The following is a 24593-nucleotide window of genomic DNA, read 5'->3' on the forward strand; positions in this document are numbered from 1 at the left end:
TCACTGCAGAATGCTGTGGTAGCCATGCTGGTTAAGTGTGCCTTGAATTCTAAATAAATCACTGACAGTGTCACCAGCAAAGCACCCCCAGAGCATCACACCTCCTCCTCCATGCTTCGTACAATACATAGAATAGGGTGCCATTTGGTTGGCCCTCTAAATCTCAGGTCAACATTGACGTCTACAGCAAGCAGAAAGTGACAGGATGTGATTGACAGCCACCACAGCGAGGCCAGGCCAGAGGCCACCATGTTCTGTGGTTGACCCCCACCTCTCTGTGGCCCGTGGTGGTCAGTCAGTGACTGGTGGTGAGGTAGTGTTGTAGGCCGGGGGAGCAGAGAACAGTGCTGAAGCTGCAGATTGTAGTGATGACGCCCAGGGCTCAGGTCAGCTCACTGTCCCCCTGGGGCTACATGCAGGCCAGAGTCAGACCTGCAGTCCCTCCCTGCCTTCTGCTCTGCTATATTTAACCATCAAACAACCTCACAGGTCCACAGCAAACTCTATGCTCAATGTGGAATCTAATAACAGATTCTAGTTTGATCTTGGTGATAAACAGCACAAACAAAGTATATGCAGAATCGGAACATTCTGATGTTTGTTTTTATGAATGGCAAATGTTCATTTGGCTTTCCAAGTTGGGATTTTGGGCAGATACTCAGGTACCTTTCTTCAAGCAAGCCGTGAGTTCAAGTAAAAATCGTCACGCAAAATGAAATGATGTTTCTCAGTCGCCACCTGTGATTAATAAGGGTATAATAATCCCCAGCAGGACAGTGACCAAGCTTATTTCCTAGCCCATCTGTGGTGCGTGCTGGCTGGGCTGGGCTTCAGTGTCATTGCGCTCCTCACTAGTCAGAACAGGGTGTTGGGCCCAGGGCTGCAGGCAGAGCCAAAACTGTTTGTCCCGCTCCAGAGGGAGGGGCATGAGCTGTCACTTCCTCTTGTGATCCCCCCCATAGCGCGCTGCACAGTGACAGACAGCCAATCAGTAAAGGGACTAAAATAACTTGAAGTAGTGGCAGCCTTTTGCCAGCCTGTCTGTCTGTTTCCTGATTAGACCAGCCCCTCTGAGCCACATAGCTGTTGGATGACTGAATGACTTCAACAAGGCAGAGCCAGTACACTGTGACACTATTGGGGTGCCAAACCCACTGCGTGAGTCAAGAAGGCCTTAAGCAAGAATCTTCATTCATTCCTTAGCATGGCCTTTGTCTTTAGTATAATAGCATTAGGAGGATTATGGTGAAAATCCTATGTGTCATCATATCACAAACTGGAAGTCTATGTCAAAGCTCCAAAGCCTTGACACTGATCTCCTGCTTTACAATGAGTCATTGTGATACCTACCTACACTATCCTCTCAATGAAGATGCATGTGATGAGTTTTTATTGCTTTAAGCCTAGGCGTTGTTATGAGCATGACTTCTTGAGCCGTGTGCAAAAATAATAATAATAAAAAAAATACAAATCTGTTAGCAGAATCAACCACGTGCCGACTTACTGAAATGTTTCGCAAAAACAGAGGAAGCCATACACACCTTTACATTTGTTTGTCGTCTTGTCCAGGATGGCCTTTGTTGATACAATTTTGCCATACCTAAGAGAGGAAGAGAGAAGTATTTTTAGTTGTGTTGCGTTACGTCCCAGACAGAGGCAGCCTGTTATAAAAGACAAAAAGAGTTTGCACAAGAATGTATGACATCACCAAAAAAAAAAGCATGAGAAACAGGAAGCTGTTTGTTTCCATGTGGATTTGAGAATCTCTGCGGCGCTGGAGCAAAGGTTGCCGTGATGTTTACCGAACGACAGAATCACGGAGGGTTACCTATCCTCCATAGGCATAAGGATGTCTGACTCGTGAAGAAGACGTACCGAAAATCAGAAAACATTTAGGAATAAACTTGAATGAAATATGCATTACACACTGTATATTTACGATTTCTTGACAATGCAGGCACAGGGGGACTGAGTAGCATTCCATAGACACATCCTGTGCTTTAACAGTTATTTTGTGCACCGTGTTGCTGCTGCTGCCAGCTCTGACAAATGAACTCAGCGGTGACCCCTAAACACAGACTGCACTGCATTTCCTTTCAGCGCTAAGCTAGCTCACTCTATTCAAAATGAATAGCAAATCAGTACAAAGAACGCAACAACGACATATATCGCGACTTTCTCTCTGTACAATGATGAATGCAACCAATAACAACGCACAGACGTCAGGCCGTAGTAGTAGATGAGCCTCCCTTGTAGTAATCAGCGCGGCAGACAAATGATTGATGAGGGGATTGGCTCTCTAGACGGAGGAGGAAGTGTGAGCTTTGACCTGAGCTGGGAGGCGGGCAGGTGGTGGCTTTATGAAAATGAGGCCTCCGTCCCGACCGTGAGTCATAGATAAAACCAACTGTGACAGATCTGGTTATGTGTCATGGTGTTATGATTGTCGCAGAGGAAAAGGTCACCTATAGTGCCTTTGCAATTAATGATCGCTGATCAGCAGTGGCTTAATATAACCAAATAAGTCTCCATGATATTTGAAATCCAATTACAGAGCCTGACTTTGCGAGCAGCAGCACATTTCTGTGTGTGCTGTGCTAGTCTCCGTGGGCCGGCGTGACCTTACTCTGTGCTCCACTGGGTAAAGAGCCTCGAGGATGAAGGGGTTTCCACTAATTGACTCCAAATAAATCAATTACAGGAATCACCACAGTGTCAACGGCAACCCGCCCACCTCCCCCTAGAGCAGCTCACAATCAAGGGACGCAAAAATCTAAACCTTGAATGCAAGAGGTTAAAAAAGGCACAGGATTACGACACCCGCTTCCTAATCTGGGCCACCGTTGGATGACTGAGAGGACACAGTTTAACTCTCTGCAAAAAAAACAGTAGATTAGCATCGAATGTATATGACATCGGTACAGTAGTTCAGGGTAAAGGTGTCCGCATTCTTCCCATCTAAAACAGTTAGTGCAAATACAGTGCATTCGGAAAGTATTCAGACCCCTTCCCCTTTTCCACATTTTGTTATGTTACAGCCTTATTCTAAAATGAATTAAATAAAAAAATGTCCTCATCAACCTACACACAATACCCCATAATGACAAAGCAAAAACAGGTTTTTAGAAATTTTTGCACATGTATTACAACTAAAAAAGAGAAATACCTTATTTACATAAGTATTCAGACCCTATGAGACTAGAAATGGACCTCAGGTGAATCCTGTTTCCATTGATCATCCTTGAGATATTTCTACAACTTGATTGGAGTCCACCTGTGGTGAATCCAATTGATTGGACATGATTTGGAAAGGCACACATCTGTCGATATAAAGGTCCCACAGTTGACAGTGCATGTCAGAGCAAAAACCAAGCCATGAGGTCGAAGGAATTGTCCGTAGAGCTCCGAGACAGGATTGTGTCGAGGCACATATATGGGGAAGGGTACCAAAACATTTCTGCAGCATTGAAGGTCCTAAAGAACACAGTGGCCTCCATCATTCTTAAATGGAAGAAGTTTGGAACCACCAAGACTCTTCCTAAAGCGGAACCCGATGGTCACTCTGACAGAGCTCCAGAGTTCCTCTGTGGAGACGGGAGAACCTTCCAGAAGGACAACCATCTCTGCAGCACTCCACCAATCAGGCCGTTATGGTAGAATGGCTAGACGGAAGCCACTCCTCAGTAAATGGCACATGACAGCCAGTTTGGAGTTGGCCAAAAAGGCACCTAAAGGGCTCTCAGACCATGATAAACAAGATTCTCTGGTCTGATGAAACCAAGATTGAACTCTTTGGCCTGAATGCCAAGTATCACGTCTGGAGGAAACCTGGCACCATCCCTACGATGAAGCATGGTGGTGGCAGCATCATGCTGTGGGGATGTTTTTCAGCGGTAGGGACTGGGAGACTGGAGAGAATCAGAGAGATGAAAACCTGCTTCAGAGCGCTCAGGAACTCAGACTGGGGCGAAGGTTCACCTTCCAACAAGACAGTGACTCTAAGCACACAGCCAAGACAACGCAGGAATGGCTTCGGGACAAGTCTCAGAATGTCCTTCAGTGCCCAGCCAGAGCCCGGACTTGAACCCAATTGAACATCTCTGGAGAGACCTGAAAATAGCTGGGCAGCGACACTCCCAGTCCAACCTGACAGATCTTGAGAGGATCTGCAGAGAAGAATGGGAGAAACTCCCCAAATACAGGTGTGCCAAGCTTGTAGCGTCATACCCAAGAAAACTTGAGGCTGTAATCGCTGCCAAAGGTGCTTCAACAAAGTACTGAGTAAAAGGTCTGAATTCTTATGTAAATGTGATATTTCCGGGGTTATTTTTTATACATTTGCAAAAATGTATAAAAACCTGTTTTTGTTTTGTCATTATGGGATATTGTGTGTAGGTTGATGAGGGGAAAAAAACAATTTAATCCATTTTAAAATAGGGCTGTAAAATTTGGAAAATGTCAAGGGGTCTGAATACTTTACAAAATTCAATGTATTATGGCAACATTGTGACGTTTTAGTTCGATTTATTTAGGCTGTTAGTGCACAAGACATTTTTTATCAAGGCAAGCCTAAGTCGGTAACCGAAGTGTACGCCCATTCATCGGTGATTGGTCAACAGTAGTGATGGGATTCTTCAATTAAGTGTTTGTAGTCATTCAAAGAGAGAAGATTCCTTATTATGCGCATTTTGTCACTTGAGGGAGTATGCGAGCACACTTGTTCGGTTTGCCTGGCCGAGTTCGGCTAGGCGCCAGCTGAACAGATACATGCGGAAAGCTTTAGACAACGGCCAAAGGTGTCTGTGTGTGTGTGTGTGTGTGTGTGTGTGTGTGTGTGTGTGTGTGTGTGTGTGTGTGTGTGTGTGTGTGTGCTACAACACATCTTCCAGGAAAATACGCTTCTTAAGACAACCTTAGCCATTAGACTCCCCCCTTTTCCATTAGCTTTCACTAACCATCTATCACAGTGTGATGGAGCTGCTTGGTGCTGTCAGACAGATGAGGGTGAGCTGCTTGGTGCTGTCAGACAGATGAGGGTGAGCTGCTTGAATCAGGTAGAATGTCTTCTCTGAGAAAGTGGTGGCAGCAGCAGCTAGGAGAACAATGTACTCCCATTCCACCTGCCTTTCCCCCCCTGCCTTTATCCCATTACAGTGGCTAAAAGGGCTCTGATTACTATTCACTGCATGCTTATTGATTCCTGCGGATAGCACTGAGGGATACTGTTCTGTCTGCTCTGAAAATAGCAGGATTGAGTTATGGCCGAAGGGAACAGCCTCGTATTGACTGAGGGCTGTAAAGTGTTCCTGAGTAGCAAGTGATTTTTTTTTTTTAATGCGATATGAAGAATCACTTTGCTATCAACAAGAACTGATTATACCTTGTGCTTTTTGAATCCTCAACTATTGCCTCAAGGTTTTAAGTAGAGGTTTCAGGATTTGATTTGGGGATATTTTGGGATCGGGTGGTGGATCAGCTCAGATGGTGTCAGTTGGAAAAACACAGGGATCTATTCCAACCTCTTTAGATTGTCTAAACAACTAGCTAAGGTGCATTACCCCTGACCTACTGACTGAGTAGCCTGGTGGTTCAGTCTGTTGGTGCATTAGCCAACTCTTGTTCGTGTCCATTCATGGTCATACCAACCAGACTGGCCTCTGCAATCTCAATGTTAATACGCACTCCAATTTCAAGCGGGGTCACTGATTGGTTGTTGAACACAACGTTCTTCATATAACGTTTTAAGAGTTTATTTTGGGAGAGCGTTGCTGAACTGTTGCCAGTATTTAGGCTACTAGTCACTGAAAATCAGCATTGATATAACATTGATTAGGGTGAGTTTATACGCTGAGAACATTTCAGTCGGGAGAAGGATTAAGCTAGTTACAACACAGGGTAAAAGAGCAAGAGCCGTTGACCCAGAATCTCTAAAGTGAGCTCTAATCCCAAATCTTAAAATGGCAACAGAAAGCGGCTGCGCTATGACAAACCATCAACAGTGCTAGAGATGGTCCGGATATGACTCCCTTATGTACATGACGTTATCAGTATGAATCTAACTGCCTTTCACTGTACATACAATAGAGTCCTGCATCGGGTCAGATACCCATGGTTCCCCGCAGGTAACCCACAAAATAAATCAGCTGGTGGGTGGTGTAACGGGCGTCTAAGTCGTTCTCCTCCTCGGACGAGGAGGAGCAAGGATCGGACCAAAATGCAGCGGGTGATGAATACATGATGAATTTATTAGACAAGACGAAAACACGAAGTACACTTGAATAAATTACAAAATAACAAAAACGACGTAGACCGACCTGAACATGAGAACTTACATAAAACGAAGAACGCACGAACAGGAACAGACTAGACAAACGAAACAGTCCCGTGTGGTACAAACACTGACACGGAAGACAATCACCCACAAACAAACAGTGAGAACAGCCTACCTTAATATGGTTCTCAATCAGAGGAAACGTCAAACACCTGCCCCTGATTGAGAACCATATAAGGCTAATTAACCATGAACCTAAACAAGAAACAAATAACATAGACTGCCCACCCCAACTCACGCCCTGACCATACTAAACAAATACAAAAACAATGGAAAACAGGTCAGGAACGTGACAGGTGGAATTTAAAACATTCTTTCAACCCGCGGGTCGGCTCACGGTTCTGAACAAATATATTGCGGGTCGGAAACATTTTAAATCAAGATCTTATATATATTTTTTTAAACCCAGGTGCATGTTGTGTGGTGCTAGAACATTCCTAATTTGACCAAGGTCAGAGATTATGTTCCCTCCCCACACGCACGACTGTGTTCTCAAGTTTACTTTCCCTGGCTAGCCTAGCTTACCCGAAATTATTAATTATTACATTAATTCAGGCCTTAGTTCATTTAGACCATATGCAGGCCATATAAAGTTTAAACCTGTGAGACTGGTAAAAGTTTGAGTAGCCTATAGCCTTCTAAATAAATGTAGGCTATTTTTGTAGCCTGTAGCCTATTTGAATCTGGGAATTGTTTATTGGAGTTTTTATTAAACTATTTTATTATCTATGCATAAAGGTTTTGTTTTGTTATGTCAGCTATAGTCTTTTATTAGGTAAGAAGGCTAATTAGAAGGCTCCTTTTTTTAAAGCCATTTTAATTGTCAATGTGCCGCTTCGCATTGTGAAAATAAGAACATATGGCATGGTTTCCTTTTATGGAAATGTTGAAAAAACATGCAGACAAATTCATTAATGCAGGGAAAGGGAATAACCTAATAACCTAGTAGGGCCTACTTTGGGGTCATAAAAACAATTAAATAAATGTATGTTATTTGGCGGGTCACAGGTCGGCTCTCAGGATAATTATATGCGGCAGGGTCGGGTTGCAGAGAAAAATCTGTCCTGATATCGGGTATCGGGTGAGGCTCGGAATTAATGTGGCCGGCGCAGGGCGGGTACAGCTCCAAAAACTAACCCGTGCAGGACTCAAACATTTAATACCTGTTTGCTTTCTTCAATTAATAAATTCCCCTTTAAGTAATTTTTTTAGGAAAAGTAAACATAGATGTGTGTGTTCCAGACAATCTTGTGTGTGGTGTAGGTTGCTAAACAGCAGCTATCGCTCTGTATCTCTCTTTCTAAACACGGGATAGAGGATCTATGCCAGCCGATTGGGAGATCGAGGGGTTGAATGTGCTGCAAAGTCAACATCACATTGTGGAGGTGGGGGGAAGGTAAAGCAGGGGGTCTGGGAGATGAAAATGAGATTTCAAAGTCACCTCGGTGGTCTTTTCCATAGATAGGTACACAATAACACAATGGGGCTCTGGATGAGAGCGGGCTGGGATGGCTCCTTTATCCTCTGCATACATGAACCCCCAACTGTCTCGCTTCAGATACTGTCAGCTGCTAAGGCTCTCTGGGTTTGCCCTTGTAGTCTTCCAATATCATCTTTCATTTTAAATTCAGATGTAATGCCCCTGTCAGCTCTCCCCTTGCAGTGTTGGCCATCATCTACTCAAATATCTCCATCCCCCTCCTTCACTCACTGCTATCTCTCTCCCTCTCTCTCTGGTCCAGTGGTCTGACCTGTCCCAGCTAGGTTCTACTTAAAACACGGCAGTAATATAATAATAATAATAATATATACCATTTAGCAGACGCTTTTATCCAAAGCCACTTACAGTCATGTGTATATACATTTTACATTCTGATGGTCCCAGGAATCGAAACCCACTATCCTGGTGTTGCAAGTGCAATGCTCTACCAACTGAGCTACAGTGAGTCATCTGACCTTATTAGTATCTATTAAATGCACATTGAGACGGTCCACTGGTAACTGAGGTTTTGTTCTTCATATAGCATTGTGACATCACAGGGAGACGATGCAACACCAAACATAATGTTAAAGTATTTCGATTTTCACTGAAAATACACTGAGTGCACAAAACATTTGGAACACCTTCCTAATATTGAGTTGCACCCCCCTTTGCCTGCAGAACAGCCTCGTCGGGACATGGACTCCACAAGGTGTCGAAAGCATTCCACGGGGATGCTGGCACATGTTGACTTCAATGCTTCCAACAGTTGTGTCAAGTTGGCTGGATGTCCTTTGGGTGGTGGACCATTCTTGATACCCATGGGAAACTGTTGAGCGTGAAAAACCCAGAAGCGTTGGAGTTCTTGACACACTCATACCGGTGCACCTGGCACCTACTACCATACCCCGTTCAAAGGCACTTCAATCTTTTGTCTTGCACATTCACCCTCTGAAAGGCACATATTCACAATCCATTTCTCAACTGTCTCAAAGCTTAAAATACTTATTTAACTTCTCTAGGAAAGGGGGCAGCATTTTCACATTTGGATGAAAAGCGTGCCCAGGGTAAACTGCTTCCTACTCAGTCCCAGATGCTAATATATGCATAGTATTATTAGTATTGGATAGAAAACACTCTGAAGTTTCTAAAACTGTTTGAATCATGTCTGTGACTACAACAGAATGTATTTGGCAGGCAAAACCCCGAGGACAAACCATTCAGATTTTTATTTTTTAGGTCACTCTCTTTTCAATGGGATTTCATTGGGAATCCAGATTTCTAAGGTACCTTCCTGCAGTTCCTATCGCTTCCACTGGATGTCAACAGTCTTTAGAAATTGGTTGAGATTTTTCCTTTGAGAAATGGAGAAGTAGCCATGTTCAGAATGAGGCTCCAGTGAAGTGTACTGTTTGTTTGAGGCGCGTGACCAGAAAGCATGCTACACATTTTTTTCCTCCAGTATTGAACACAGATCATCCCGTCTTCAATTTTATTGATTATTTACGTTAAAAAATACCTAAAGTTGTATTACAAAAGTAGTTTGAAATGTTTGGACAAAGCTTACAGGTAACTTTTGAGATATTTTGTAGTCACGTTGTGCAAGTTGGAACCGGTGTTTTTCTGGATCAAACGCGCCAAATAAATGGACATTTTGGATATATATATCGACGGAATTAATCGAACAAAAGGACCATTTGTGATGTTTATGGGACATATTGGAGTGCCAACAGAATAAACTCGTCAAAGGTAAGGCATGAATTATATCTTTATTTCTGCGTTTTGTGTCGCGCCGGGAGGGTTGAAATATGATGGTCTGTGTTTGTTTGCTTGGTTGCTATCTTCAGATAATAGCATTGTTTGCTTTCGCCGTAAAGCATTTTTGAAATCTGACACGTTGGCTGGATTCACAACAAGTGTAGCTTTAATTTGGTATATTGAATGTGTGATTTCATGAAAGTTTCATTTTTATAGTAATTTATTTGAATTTGGCGCTCTGCATTTTCACTGGATGTTGGCCCAGAGAGGCTAACCTGTCTTCTCTCCTTCATCTACACTGATTAGAGTGGATTTAACAAGTGACATCAATAAGGGATCATCGCTTTCACCTGGATTCACCTGGTCAGTCTATGTCATGGAAATGTTTTGTACACTTAGTGTTCGTTTCTTTGTATGAATTAGATTCAAAGAAATTATGCTTGCAGAGGTCTGACAAAAACTGACATATCATGATGACTTCGGAATTACATTGAGGAGTACACCACATCAGTCACTGGCTTCATCAATAAGTGCATCGATGACGTCCCCCCCACAATGACTGTACGTACATACCTCAACCAGAAGCCATGGATTACAGGTGACATCCGCACTGAACAGCCTCGTCCGCACTGAACTAAAGGGTAGAGCTGCCGTTTCAAGGAGTGGGACTCTAACCCGGAAACTTATATGAAATCCTGCTATGCCCTCAAACAAACCTTCTGTAATAGCAACAGCAGACCACCATAGTCCCTGTGCCCAAGAACACTGAGGTAACCTGCCTAAATGACTACCGACCCGTAGCACTCACGTCTGTAGCCATGAAGTGCTTTGAAAGGCTGGTCATGGCCAACATCAACACCATTATCCCAGATACCTTAGACCCACTCCAATTTGCATACCGCTCCAACAGATCCACAGATGAAGCAATCTCTATTGCACTCCACACTGCCCTTTCCCACCTGCACAAAAGGAACACCTATGTGTAAATGCTATTCATTGACTACAGCTCTGCGTCAACACCATAGTGCCCTTAAAGCTAATCACTAAGCTAAGAACCCTGGGACTAAACACTTCCCTCTGCAACTGGATCCTGGACTTCCTGACGGGCCGCCCCCAGGTGGTGAGGGTAGGTAACAACACATCCGCCACGCAGATCCTCAAAACGGGGGCCCCTCAGGGGTGCGTGCTCAGTCCCTTCCTGTACTCCCTGTTCACTCATGACTGCATGGCCAGGCACGACTCCAACACCATCATTAAGTTTGCTGATGACACAACTGTGGTAGGCCTGATCACCAACAACGATGAGACATCCTATAGGGAGGAGGTTAGAGACCTGGCAGTGTGGTGCCAGGACAACAACCTCTCCCTCAACGTGATCAAGACAAAGGAGATCATTGACGGTGCTGTAGTGGAGCAGGTTGAGAGCTTCAATATCCTTGGTGTCCACATCACCAACAAACTATCATGGTCCTAGCACACCAAGACAGTCGTGAAGAGGGCACAACAAAACATATTCCCCCTCAGGAGACTGAAAAGATTTGGCATGGGTCCTCAGATCCTCAAAATGTTCTACAGCTGCACCATCGAGAGCATCCTGACTGGTTGCATCACTACAGAGGGTAGTGGATACAGCCCAGTACATCACTGGGGCCAAGCTTCCTGCCATCCAGGACCTTGGCAGATAACCTAGTGGTTAGACCATTGGGCCAGTAACCGAAAGGTTGCTGGATCGAATCCCCAAGCTAACAAGGTAAAAATCTGTCGTTCTGAGTAAGGCAGCTAACCCACTGTTCCCTGGGCGCCGTGGATGTTGATTAAGGCAGCCCCGTGCACCTCTCTGATTCAGAGGGGTTGGGTTAAATGCAAAAGACACATTTCAGTTGAAGGCATTCAGTTGTACAACTGACTAGGTATCCCCTGTTCCCCTCTATACCAAGCGGTGTCAGAGGAAGACCCTAAAAATTGTCAAAGACTCCAGCCACCCTAGTCAGACTGCTCTCTCTGCTACTGCACAGCAAGCAGTACTGGAGTGCCAAGTCTAGGACCAAAAGACTTCTCAACAGCTTCTACCCCCAAGCCATAAGACTCCTGAATAGCTAATCAAATGTCTACCCAGACTATTTGCATTGCCCCCCCCCCCCCCTCTTTTGCACTGCTGATATTCTCTGTTTGTCTGTGCATAGTCACTTTGCGTCTACCTATGTATATATTACCTCAATTGCCTTGACTGACCGGTGCCCCCGTGCATTGACTCTGTACCGGTACCACCTGTGTGTTGCCTCACTTGTTATTTTGCTGCTGCTCTTTAATTATTTGTTACTTTTATTTCTTATTTTCTCTTATCTATTTTTTACTTAACATGTATTTTTCTTAAAACTGCATTGTTGGTTATGGGCTTGTAAGTAAGCATTTCACCTGTTGTATTCGGCGCATGTGACAAATAAAATGTGATTTGATTTGGTTTGAACAGGGTGTTATTATTTCCAACTCAGGTCACATAAGTAACTGCTGCTTTGAATCTCTTTACCACAGTCATGGTGTTGGTGACATCAGCCAACAAGTCAATAACCAGTCAATAGCTGTAATCATAAGATGAAGGAAGTGTACTTACGGCTGGCAAAGCTTGACCAGATCATGGTCGGTGGTGGCTGGGGCAAGGCCTCGGATGTACAGGTTGGTTTTACTGAGTTGCTCCCAACCTGCAGTGCTGGAGCTACTGCTGTTGTTGGTGCTGCTGTTGGTGCTGGGGCTGGGCGGAGCCATGGGCTGGGAGGAGGAGGCAACAGGTGGCTGCCAAAGGGAAACACACAGAATGGTGTCAGTCCAAGACAAAACAACATGTCGGTGTGAAGTGCAATACTGCTGTTCCCTTTTACTAAACAAGAGGGAGAAAGTGAGAGAGAGAAATAGACTTCTCAAAACGAAGCAGACTACATTGCCTTGCCACATGGATGCAGGGCCATTTAATTGCTCAAATAAATATATCTGTTACATTTGTATTGTTGTCTTGCAGAGCTAGTGATTGTCAGCCAGAGAGTAATCATGAAACAATGAAAGTCTGCATTTCATTAGTGGGTTAACAAAGTGTGCGTGGATTTTATTCCAACCCTCAGCTTTGTCTATGAATCTTCTCTCCACCATGAGCTACACAGAGGCATTCTTATTACTCACTCCCACTGTAACCAATAACAGTATTTTAGTGCGCTGGACCAGAAAACCATCTGTCTTCACCACAAGCATATCGTTGTGTGGCCCAGCTAAATCTTCCATATTGGTGCATAATAAAAAATGAACTGTCCCGATACTCCATCATTTGAGACTATTGAGTGGGTGCCCAGTGTGAGGATTAATATTTCACAGAGCAGTGATACATAGAGTGAAGTCAGCACAAACTGGGTCCAGAGAGGCCTGCACATCTGCTCTGACACTAGTGTGAGACTGGATGGTTGTGCGTGAAAGAGTGAGCCCTTCTGAGGCCATCGCCCCCTGGTGACTGACTGACTCCAAACTAGACATCTTAACAACTACATGGCTGTCTTCTCATTCCACTGCTCCCCTACACTAACATGCAGACTTAAGGTACGGTGCAGAATGTAACTCAACCTCAAGACCAGTACTGCTATTTCTGAACTCTGAGGATCAGCGTGATTGAAACAATGACATGCCACCCATTTTCTGTAACTTGCCGGATGCTAACGATGTACCCTCTCGAATCAAATGGAAAGAGATGAGAATTTCTGTTATGTACACGAACAATGTGTCAACCAGTTCTTCCAGCATTGAATTTCAGATATATTTCCAAGATGCTTGCTCTAATTCAATCAGCATCTATAAATCAGATGGGCCGTGTCAAGAATAGCTTGATTTCCACATCTCAGAAATCCCTTGTGTGATTGAGCAATAGGCTATTACACAGATGTAAGATCTTGATTTGAGCCAGTTTGCTATGTGGATTAACAAAATTTATTTTATGTGGATTATAATTATGGACATTTTTGTAGGGGTTGATACATTTTTCGTAAGGGAAAACCAAGTCTGATATTTCAAAGTGGAAATTACAAACTTCAGAAGAGTTTTTAAACATCAAATGCATTGCAGGAACATTCTCCTGCAACAGGATGATGAAATTAACATCCTACATCTGTAGCATGCTTCCTGTTTGTAGGGCCACATATGTTATGATCTTAAAAGCTGGCCCTCTTCTAAAACTGATCTGTGTGTCTGTTCTGTGTCTGACACTGATTATCACCCTTCCCCCTCTGAGGAATCACAAGAGAGGAAGCTGAGATGATACAATAGCGCCGGTGGAGATAGCTGTCTTTTTTACGGGCTCCTAACCAATTGTGCTAATGTGTGTGTTTTTTCCCGCGTTATTTGTAACTTATTTTATATATAATATTTCTGCCACCGTCTCTTATGACCGAAAAGAGCTTCTGGATATCAGGACAGAGATGACTCATCTCGTACTTTACGAAGATTCTTTTTTTTTTAACTAGTCGGATGCAAAGGATTTACTTCATTCGCATGAAGAAGAGAAAGATATAGGGGACGTAGGTCGGGTGCCTTGTAAGGATCCGACGGCGAGTGGGTAATCTGCCTCTACCATCAGTCCTACAGTGGTTCCTCCTTTAAAAGTTGCGTCATACTGCGGCACACCTTGCGTGCTGCCTCAGCATTCTGTGGCACGTCATTTAATTCTCAGCCATTTCTTCTGTTACTGCAAGTTATTGCTAGTTTGACCACCAGAGGGCATCTTTGAGAAGCATTTGATAGTATTCCGTATTGGCATTACCAGAGAATTTAAAACCTTTTTTGTAATAACGTAGTATATGGGATTGATTTTAAGAAATTTGGCTTCATTAATTTGATTAATATTATGGTGTATCCATTCAGAGAAAAATTGTCCGTTTGTAAATTCAGACCGTTTCGCTCTCGGAGCGCACACTGGACGTTCAGGCCGAGGAGTAGGGTTGATTTGAGAGTTCTGGCCTTTCAACGGCAGTCAAGTACCCAAGCTAACATTGGCTAGCTACTTCCAGACACAAATGAGACCACTCTGACCATTTTACTCACCCTAGCAGAGCTGGTAAGGCAGTTTTCGTGTTAACCAGAGCGTAGGTGACTTTAAATGTGCTGCTGGAAACAATTTCATTACGCTTTTCTCCCAACGTTTACTGACACCGGCCATATTCAACAGTTGTTGAGCGCTCGTAAAGTAATTATTCTGCGCTCTGGTACACTCAGACGAGAGTGCTCTGAAATCCGTGTAGATAGTAGGCTGGATAAAAAGTAGTACATTGCATCCGCCGTGGAGCCCAGTTTCATAATATTTCCCAGCTGCTTGCAGTCGTTTTGAAGTAATTGTGAAAAAACAGGCCTTATTTTAGTGCATTTTTCACCCTGCCAGCTCCTATTAGTTCTATTCAGCACCGTGGCACCAACTCGCCTTCCAAACGTTCTATTCCCAGCGTATTGTTCAATGTCACAATGCCTGTTTCGCTATTGTTGGCAATGAGACCTGCTCACATTGTTTTATAGTTAAAATGTAAACAAAAATAATATTGGAACTCTGCGGTCTTCCCATTGTTTCCTATGGGGGAAATATAGGCATGTCTGTCTATTTCGCCAAATATCTTGCAATGTGTATATTTAGATTTTTTTCAAGTCGGGTGTAACCAGTGTGAAATGGCTAGCTAGTTAGCGGGGTGCGCGCTAATAGCGTTTCAATTGGTGACGTCACTCGCTCTGAGACCTTGAAGTAGTTCCCCTTGCTCTGCCGTGGCTTTTGTGGAGTAATGGGTAACGATGCTTCGAGGGTGGCTGTTGTCTATGTGTGCAGAGGGTCCCTGGTTCGAGCCCAGGTAGGGGCGAGGAGAAGGACGGAAGCAAAACTGTTACACGGGCACCATTTTAAATCAGGAGAATCTCCTCTTTGTAATTATGTAAGTCTGGGCAGCGAGCTCGTTTGTCATCGATCGCTAGACCTGAAATATTCCGAAGTTTTTATTTTTTCCCTACTTTTTCATTATGCAGACATATGCACAGTTGACACCATCGAGGTGCAGATGTTTACTTTCTACACAAGTCGTTTTTTTCCAGTTTCGTCCGACGAACAGATTGTAGTGGTAAAATAAAAAGAGATACATTTTTTATGGAATTTTAAGCATCACTCCAGTCAAAACAGGCTCCGCGAACATTCGATTCCATTAATTTGGGCTCGCACTAGTGTTCCAGTTTAGCCAACGGTCTTAAGACGTTTTTTAGCCTTGGGTGAATTTTGACTCGTTCTATTGTCCAGCATATAGATAGCCAGAGCGACTTTACAAAAGCACCCGAATGTCCATTGAGAAAGCACAACGACTATACCATTTAGCTAAGCTAAGAATGACGGGAATAATCAAGCCAATAAACGTTGGGTAGTTAGATAGCCTATAGTTAATGTACTGGCAAGTTTGATGTATAACTACTAACGTTAGGTAGCTAGCTAACATACCGGTACATACTGCTGTAATGATATGCTATGTGGTTCGTAAGGACAGCGTAGTTAACAAATTGTCAGCCAACATAACATCTAATGAAAAGTCATTACTTTATTACATTGAGTAGCAAGCTACCCCTTGGTCGTTTGGGCAAATCTGGTCTGTGATAGTTTTATTTCACACTTTGCTCAGCTATTAGCCCTCCTCCCCAACTTGCAACAAATCTCATTCTTTTCCCTCTTCCACGGGTCATCATTCTGCTTCTGGGTGGCTCGCTTGTGGGCGTGCAGGCAAGATATGGCAGCATCTTTGGTTATGCGTCAAGAATTCTGCATACAGTAGCACGTTTGTATAAATGTGTGGTTATTCACAGGCAAATTGTTATATGCTATGGAGGTACATTTGATTTATTTTCAATCAAAAATAATTGTTCTGAAAGCAACTTTTTTCCAGACACAAAGGAAGTCAAAGCGGACACCTACGAAGATGGCATCTCAGGTAAGCAGCACTGGGCTGTATTGACGTATCCTAAAAACGACATCTGCTGCTTTAGATTGAACGGTCATATCTCAGTTATTGTTTTCATATCTATAAAAAATAAACAGTTTTCTTTACTTTCAGAAAGCGAGCTGACCAAGGGGTGGAAAATGTAGATATTGCCAGATGTTCACTGTCCGAGGAACAGGCCGTGGAAGCTTTATTGCTGGCAAAAGTGTCCATAACCAGAGCTAATTAAACTGTTCTGTGTTCTTTTTCTCCATCTCTGCCTGTCTTGTTGTACATGGAACCTGTATCACATACACGGAGCCTGTCTCACATACATGGAACCTGTCTCACATACATGAAACCTGTCTCACATTAATTAAAAAACCCTTAAGATGTCAGCTGCTAATTTTCAGATTTACACCACATAAACACAGCCATTTTCACTGGACTATCTGTTGCTGCCAAATCATGATTTCCCTGTGGGTTAGCCTTGCAAAAACCAAGTGGTGAGACACATAGCCCTCTATATTTAAATGCTTCAGGTACACTCCGATAGGTGTCTGCGTCACATACAGTATCTTATATTGACATTATCTTCTATTGTTTGTCCTCATGTGTCTGCTTTTCAGCATAACTTAGTGTGGACACCAGGTGAGACCACACACACACAATAACAGTCTCTCTTCTTCACTTCATCCCCCCCTTCTCCCTAAATCCTCTAGGTTATATCAGCTGTTTTGGTGAACCCCTCCCGCATCTGAACTGGCTGACACAGAGGGCACAGCATGATCATAGGTGAGATGTCACTTGGTCGGGTCAACAGGAAGTATTATTAAAGAGATGCTTTACATTGAAATACAGACAGAGATGTAGTAGTCCCAGAGTTAATGATCCAAGGTCAGTTTTGCATTTCACCTCCTGATTTAAGATGACTGAGCGTGTTAGAATAAAAAAAACAAGGCTTAATCATGCTCTCTCATCTGCAGTTATGTTTTGATGTGAGAGAGGAAGCCAGTCCCGTCATCGCCACTTCCCCGCTCTTAAGATAACCTTCGGACCAACTGGGGGCCCAAGGCTGGTTAGGAGACACCGCAATTGTGATGAACTGAGAGAATATTAGGGTAGCTCTGTAATTCATGAATCATATGCTGTCTGCCGCTGTTCTTACCTCTTTCCCTTTCTGTCTTCTACACCTCTCTCCCCACCTCGTCTGTCTTCCTCGTTTCATAATGCACACATTATATTGTATTTATAATATTACAATTATCATAATTATAATGCATTTATGTATTTATAACACCTGGATAATGAACTTCTTTCAATAAAGCGTTTCACATTCTCTACTGGTTGAAATTAAGTATCTCCTTGAAATACTATCCTGTGTCCTCAGATTAATGCAGATGACGGGAGTTAGATATGCATAGTTTTTTTGCTGTATATATGAATTACAAATCAATCATGTTTCTAGTCTATTGCATAGTTACAATGTGTAATCATTGATGTCCCAGGAGCTGGGGTAGTAAACACTGTTGAAGTGTATAATTGTAATACATACATGCAGACACAGCATCATTCAAATAATGGAGTATGATATGGCTGAAAAAGAATTTCTCAGAGATTCCTTCCTGAACCGCCAAGGCAGAGTACATCAGTGAATATATTCAATGTACAGGCTACAATGTGGGAATCTCATGCGTGGTAATAACTACAGTACATGTGCATATAGGACTTGCATCCTTGGCACAATAAAGTTATTATATTCTACTCTATCCATAGGCTTCATTAATGCTATTCAGACTTGAAGTTGATACAACTATGATAGCTGAGGTTCATAGATTGGAATGAATATTAGTTCAGAACCTAACGTTTTAGGGTCCATACACAGATCTGCTACATACTGTAGCTAGCTACACATCCATAGGCATACAATTATTTTTATCCTCCACTACACAATAAGCAAGTAAATAGTTAGCTAGCTATGTTACTTCAGCTGCATTGCAAGGCAAGCTTACACAATTGTACATTCAATTTGCAGTAAATGCTTTAGCTAGCTAGATTCTTTACATCCACTATTTCACAAGACGACAGCCTGGTTTGCTGGTTCTCTCAGTAGTCCCTAAAACATTAAACACGAATTACAAATTCATTCTCCTAACACTAGCTAGCTGGCTAATGTTGGCTAGTCGTAAAATTAACTTTATGACAAAAAAATATGCACAAACGTTTGTCTCTACATTAACCAACATATTCCTCTGAATTGTAATTTTTTTGCTTGACTCGTTATGACGCTATAACAACTTACATCTGGTTCCACCATAATGTTTTGTAAGCCATCTTTGTTGAAGAACGCTGCAAGGCAAGGGTGGCTCGCGTCAAAATTAGTCATTGGAACCACTCAATTTTTTTAATTTATCCTTTATTTTACCAGGTAAGTTGACTGAGAACACATTCTCATTTGCAGCAACGACCTGGGGAATAGTTACAGGAGAGAGGAGGGGGATGAATGAGCCAATTGTAAACTGGGGTTTATTAGGTGACCGTGATGGTTTGAGGGCCAGATTGGGAATTTAGCCAGGACACCGGGGTTAACACCCCTACTCTTACGATAAGTGCCATGGGATCTTTAATGACCTCAGAGAGTCAGGACACCCGTTTAACGTCCCACCCGAAAGATGGCACCCTACACAGGGTGCCGATATGATTGGTCATGTAAAAACCTTGGGACCCAAATGCATAATGAGTGCTCTAACTCCTCCTTGTGGTGGTCTGGAGCAATGAAGTTGTGATGCTGGGTAACTCTAAGTCCCGCGTTGCAAGCTCCCAACTTTTAAATGAGGAACCACTGTATTAGCCAACGTGCAATCACTGGATAACAAACTGGATGAGCTCCGATCAAGACTATCCTACCAAAGGGGAATTAAAAACTGTAATATCTTATGTTTCACCGAGTCGTGGCTGAACGACAACATGGATAACATACAGCTGGCTGGGTTTTCCGTGCAGCGGCAAGATCTGTGTCTATTTGTTGATGCACGAAATCTAATATTAAGGAAGTCTTGAGGTTTTGCTCGCCTGAGGTAGAGTATCTCATGATAAGCTGTAGACCACACTATTTACCAAGATAGTTTATCTATATTCTTCATAGCTGTCTATTTACCACCACAAACTGATGCTGGCTCTAAAACCGCAATGAGTTGTGGGCGGGGACCTAGTGGCCGGGAATTTTAATGCAGGGAAACTTAAATCTGTTTTAACTCATTTCTACCAGCATGTTAAATGTGCAACCAGAGGGAAAAAAACTGTAGACCACCTTTACTCCACATACAGAGATGCGTACAAAGCTCTCCCTCGCCCTCCATTTGGCAAATCTGACCATAATTCTATCCTCCTGATTCCCGCTTACAAGCAAAAACTAAAGCAAGAAGTACCAGTGACTCACTCAATACGGAAGTGGTCAGATGACGCAGATACTAACCTAAAGGACTGTTTTGCTAGTACAGACTGGAATATGTTCCGGGATTCTTCCGATGGCATTGAGGAGTACACCACATCAGTCACTGGCTTCATCAATAAGTGCATCGATGACGTTGTCTCCACAGTGACCGTACGTACATACCGCAACCAGAAGCTATGGATTACAGGCAACATCCGCACTGAGGTAAAGGGTAGAGCTGCCACTTTCAAGGAACGGGACTCTAACCCGGATGCTTATAAGAAATCCCTCTATGCACTCTAACGAACCATCAAACAGGCAAAGCATCAATACAGGACTAAGATTGAATCCTACTACACCGGCTCCGACTCTCGGCGGATGTGGCAGGGCTTGCAAACTATTACGGACTACACAGTGAAGCACAGCCATAAGCTGCCCAGTGACACGAGCCTACCAGACAAGATAAATTACTTCTATGCGTGCTTCAAGGCAACTAACTAACTGAAGCATGCATGAGAGCACTAGCTGTTCCGGACGACTGTGTGATAACGCTCTCTGTAGCCGAAGTGAGTAGGATCCTTAAACAGGTCAACATTCACAAAGTTGCAGGGCCAGATGGATTACCAGGACGTGTACTCCGAGCACGCGCTGACCAACTGGCAGGTGTCTTCACTGACATTTTCAACCTGTCCCTGACCAAGTCTGTAATGCCAACATGTTTCAAGCAGACCACCATAGTCCCTGTGCCCAAGAATACCAAGCTAACCTGCCTAAATGACTACCGACCCATAGCACTCATGTCTGTGGTCATGAAGTGCTTTGAGAGGCTGGTCATGGCTCACAACACCATTATCCCAGAATGAGACCCACCCAAATTTGCATACCACCCCAACAGATCCACAGATGAAGCAATCTTTATTGCACTCCACACTGCCCTTTCCCACCTGGACAAAAGGAACACCTATGTGAGAATGCTATTCACTGACTACAGCTCAGTGTTCAACACCATAGTGGCCTCAAAGCTAATCACTAAGCTAAGGACCCTGGGACTAAACACCTCTCTCTGCATTTCCTGACAGGCCGCCCCCAGGTGCTAAGGGTAGGTAACAACACATCTGCCACACTGATCCTCAACACAGGGGCCCCTCAGAGGTGCATGCTTAGTCCCCTCCTGTACTCCCTGTTCACCCATGACTGCATGGCCAAGCATGCCTCCAACACCATCATTAAGTTTGCAGACGACACAACAGTGGTAGGCATGATCACCAACAACGATGAGACAGCCTATAGGGAGGAGGTCGGAGACCTGGCAGTGTGGTGCCAGGATAACAAGCTCTCCCTCAACGTGATCAAGACAAAGGAGATGATTGTGGACTACAAGAAAAGGAGGGCCGAGCACACCGCCATTCTCATCGATGGGGCTGTAGTGGAGCAGGTTGAGAGCTTCAATATCCTTGGTGTCAACTACACCAACGAACTATCATGGTCCAAACACACCAAGACAGTCGTGAAGAGGGCACAACAAAACCTATTCCCCCTCAGGAGACTGAAAAGATTTTGCACGGATCCTCAGATTCTCAAAAAGTTCTACAGCTGCACCATCGAGAGCATCCTGACTGGTTGCATCACCGCCTGGTATGGCAACTGCTCGGCCTCCGACCACAAGGCACTACAGAGGGTAGTGTGTACGGCCCAGTACATCACTGGGGCCAAGCTTCCTGCCATCCAGGACCTCCATACCAGGCGGTGTCAGAGGAAGGCCCTAAAAAATATATATTTTTTAACTTCAGTTTATTGTAGTAAATACTTTCTTCACACTTATTTTTCTTAAAACTACATTGTTGGTTAAGGGCTTGTAAGTAAGCATTTCACGGTAAGGTCTACACCTGTTGTATTCGGTGCATGTGACAAATACAATTTGATTTGATGGAATCCCAATCATGAAGTGGTGACAGAATTGCTCAATCCTCAAGATGGACTCGTTCCAAGCAAGAGATCTTCTTCCTTTCCGGTTCACATACCTTCACCACGGAAACCGACTTGACCTGCTGTTTTCAAGGCGACGATGAGTATTTCATTTCCTTCATTGTTTTCCTTTCTGACACAAACAGCTCTTTGTATGGTGTGAAACTATTCAAATTAAATGACTACCTTTTCACAAAGAGTGCTGCTATGACTCTAAAATTATCTCAGAGGGCTGTCCTCAATTAACTCTGACGGGACTCTTGGCGTTTGAAGGATCCCATGTATTTTCCCTCTATATGGTGGGAGGACAGGTTAAGACATTAATCACCATGGCGTGCATGCTTGAGGTCATAACCTATCGGCTAGAGGTTTCGAGATACGAGGCAAGGTACAATTTATCTATCAAGCATCATATCTGACATACGGGCTATTATTAACCTCTAGACAAAGAATGTAACTGACATAGATGCAACTTTCTAATTTCAATGTGCCAAAAATAACCCTGGTCTTTGTCACTGTTGTTTTTGAACAGAGAAGTCCATTCCATGAAATACAACTGAAGAAACCCAACACCCCACTATTCCATGTTAATCTTGCACTCCCTGGATGTTTCTGTTTCGGGCATAAATCTCATGGTGGGGTCTATAGGGATCAGGAATTTCCATTTTAAACCACCTTTCACAGCATTTCACTATCCATTTCACTATCCATGGTCAGATATCACAAATTCTACCACTTACTGTTGTATGAGTCATCATTCAGCATCATGTCTCATTCGGTTAACAACAATGTTACTCTGCAAGTGCATTAAATAAAGATTACATTGAAAGTCTGGACCCAAAGGTGGCATTGAATATTCTCCTATTGAGTTGGCCTTATAACTCAATACATAGTCCTAGCCTAAAAGACATGAGAAAAAGGAGATAAAAGGTCAAAGCTGACATGTGTCCTCCTAGGTGACACTGACAGTAGAACCTGATTGAGAATCATTGCATGGATTTTGAAAAACATGTCCCAAATACCATGGATTCAGGTAACATGCAAGAAGAAGGATCGCATGTAATCTCCAGGCTATCTGTCAAAGAGTATCACGTCCTGATAGGTCACTTTACAAAACAGTCAATTCTTTCACGTGTTTTCTGTCAACTCTAAAGGTCCTTCAATCACAGTCACCTTTTGAACACATAACAGACGCATCTGGTATGAAGTGCACATGGTACAGAAAGCATTGGGTATAGGTTGAGAGCCATGTTGATTGCTCTCATAATGTTAAAGACGGTGTTGTTGGATATTTGTGCTTTATAAACATTTGAACAACAAGCGCTTCATGATCATGTAGTCCTTCACAGCAATCCAATATATTCAATGGCTTGTTTTAACTTTCTATACATAACTATCAGTCTGTTCCATGTAATAGCGAAGAGAAAGAGAACATTTAGTTAATGTTATAGCTTGACATAATCATCTGATCTCATCATCAGTCCCCCAACTAGGAAGTGTGCCATCAGCTCCAGATATATATGAACAAAGACAATCTTTGAGGAAAATGCCCGCAGTTCCCTCGGCGAAACCCACACACTAAAGGATAGAAAGTCCCTTTTCTACAGGACTGAAAGCCTACTTGTTTTCATACATCTGCCTGCCTATTGAGCTCCAGAGTCTAAGGGAGTGTGATGGGGGGAACCCAGCCTCTTATCAGCATGCTCCAGACCAGCAGAGCCTTCATATCCGAGCTGGAAATACACTGCGCATCCAGTAACACAGACCGCGCCCTCACAGCACTATCCCAGCACTGAACAAAAAACTGGTCTCTTGTTATGACAGCAGACTTGAATTATACTGAATATGAATAATCCTGAAGTCTTCAACACCATCAATAGTTTCATTATGTCAAGAATGTTAATCCATTCCAAGTTGGGAAAACCGGATGCATGCTTGAATTACATTCCACTATGCATTCATTTAACATGCGAAACAGCAAGCTACAGAGGCACATCATATTTTCCAAACTATCATTCAATTATATCAAGGTCATTCCAATACATTTCCTCATGACCTCAATGTTATCTGGGTGGATTATTACATTGTTGTAGGTTTGAAAAATATGAAAAAGTGATTTGGGATGGTTTACATAGAATCCTTCCAGTCATATAAATAGGTCAAATATCAACATTGTCTAGGCACTGCTACTGAACCAGTTCTACATTGGAACACGAGGGCAATTCCACAGTAACAGAGCGGCGGTGAGACTCCGATTTTTCACTGATTGCAAAGTTAAACAAACCAGATAGCTCTATTTACAAGGACTACTTTTAACAATTTCCACTGAACATTTGACAAAAACATACTTAGTTGAAGAACAGTGCAGATGCAAAGTTTGGTAACAGAACGACAGCACAAACCGCCATTCTGTTACCAAACTTTACATCCGCACTGTTCTTCAACTAAGTGTGTTTTTGTCAAATATTCAGTGGAAATTGTTAAAAAATAGTCCTTGTAAATAGAGTTGTATGCTTTGTTTAACTTTGCAATCATTCGTTTTCATGGACTTTGCAATCACTCTGTTATCATGGAATTTCCCATTACAGTAGCCAGGACAAGCTCCTGAACCTCCAAAGTTTAAAGGTAAAGTGGAATTTCAGAGAGCCTCTCTTCACTTCT

The 24593-nt window shown here is 43.2% G+C and overlaps 1 protein-coding gene across 5 annotated transcripts in view; it reads right to left on the minus strand.

Annotated features, from left to right (window-relative positions):
- The window catches only part of LOC120058235 (RNA-binding motif, single-stranded-interacting protein 1-like), a 48852-nt gene that overhangs the window by 15759 nt on the left and 8500 nt on the right, over positions 1-24593 (minus strand). For all 5 annotated transcript variants that reach the window (XM_039006746.1, XM_039006747.1, XM_039006742.1 and 2 more), the window contains exons 2-3: positions 12181-12359; positions 1542-1600 (exon numbers count right to left, since the gene is read on the minus strand). In XM_039006746.1, the coding sequence (XP_038862674.1) occupies positions 1542-1600; positions 12181-12359 (238 nt within the window). The remainder of the gene's footprint in view (positions 1-1541; positions 1601-12180; positions 12360-24593) is intronic.

The sequence above is a fragment of the Salvelinus namaycush genome, chromosome 13, assembly GCF_016432855.1.
Source record: "Salvelinus namaycush isolate Seneca chromosome 13, SaNama_1.0, whole genome shotgun sequence".
NCBI lineage: Eukaryota > Metazoa > Chordata > Actinopteri > Salmoniformes > Salmonidae > Salvelinus > Salvelinus namaycush.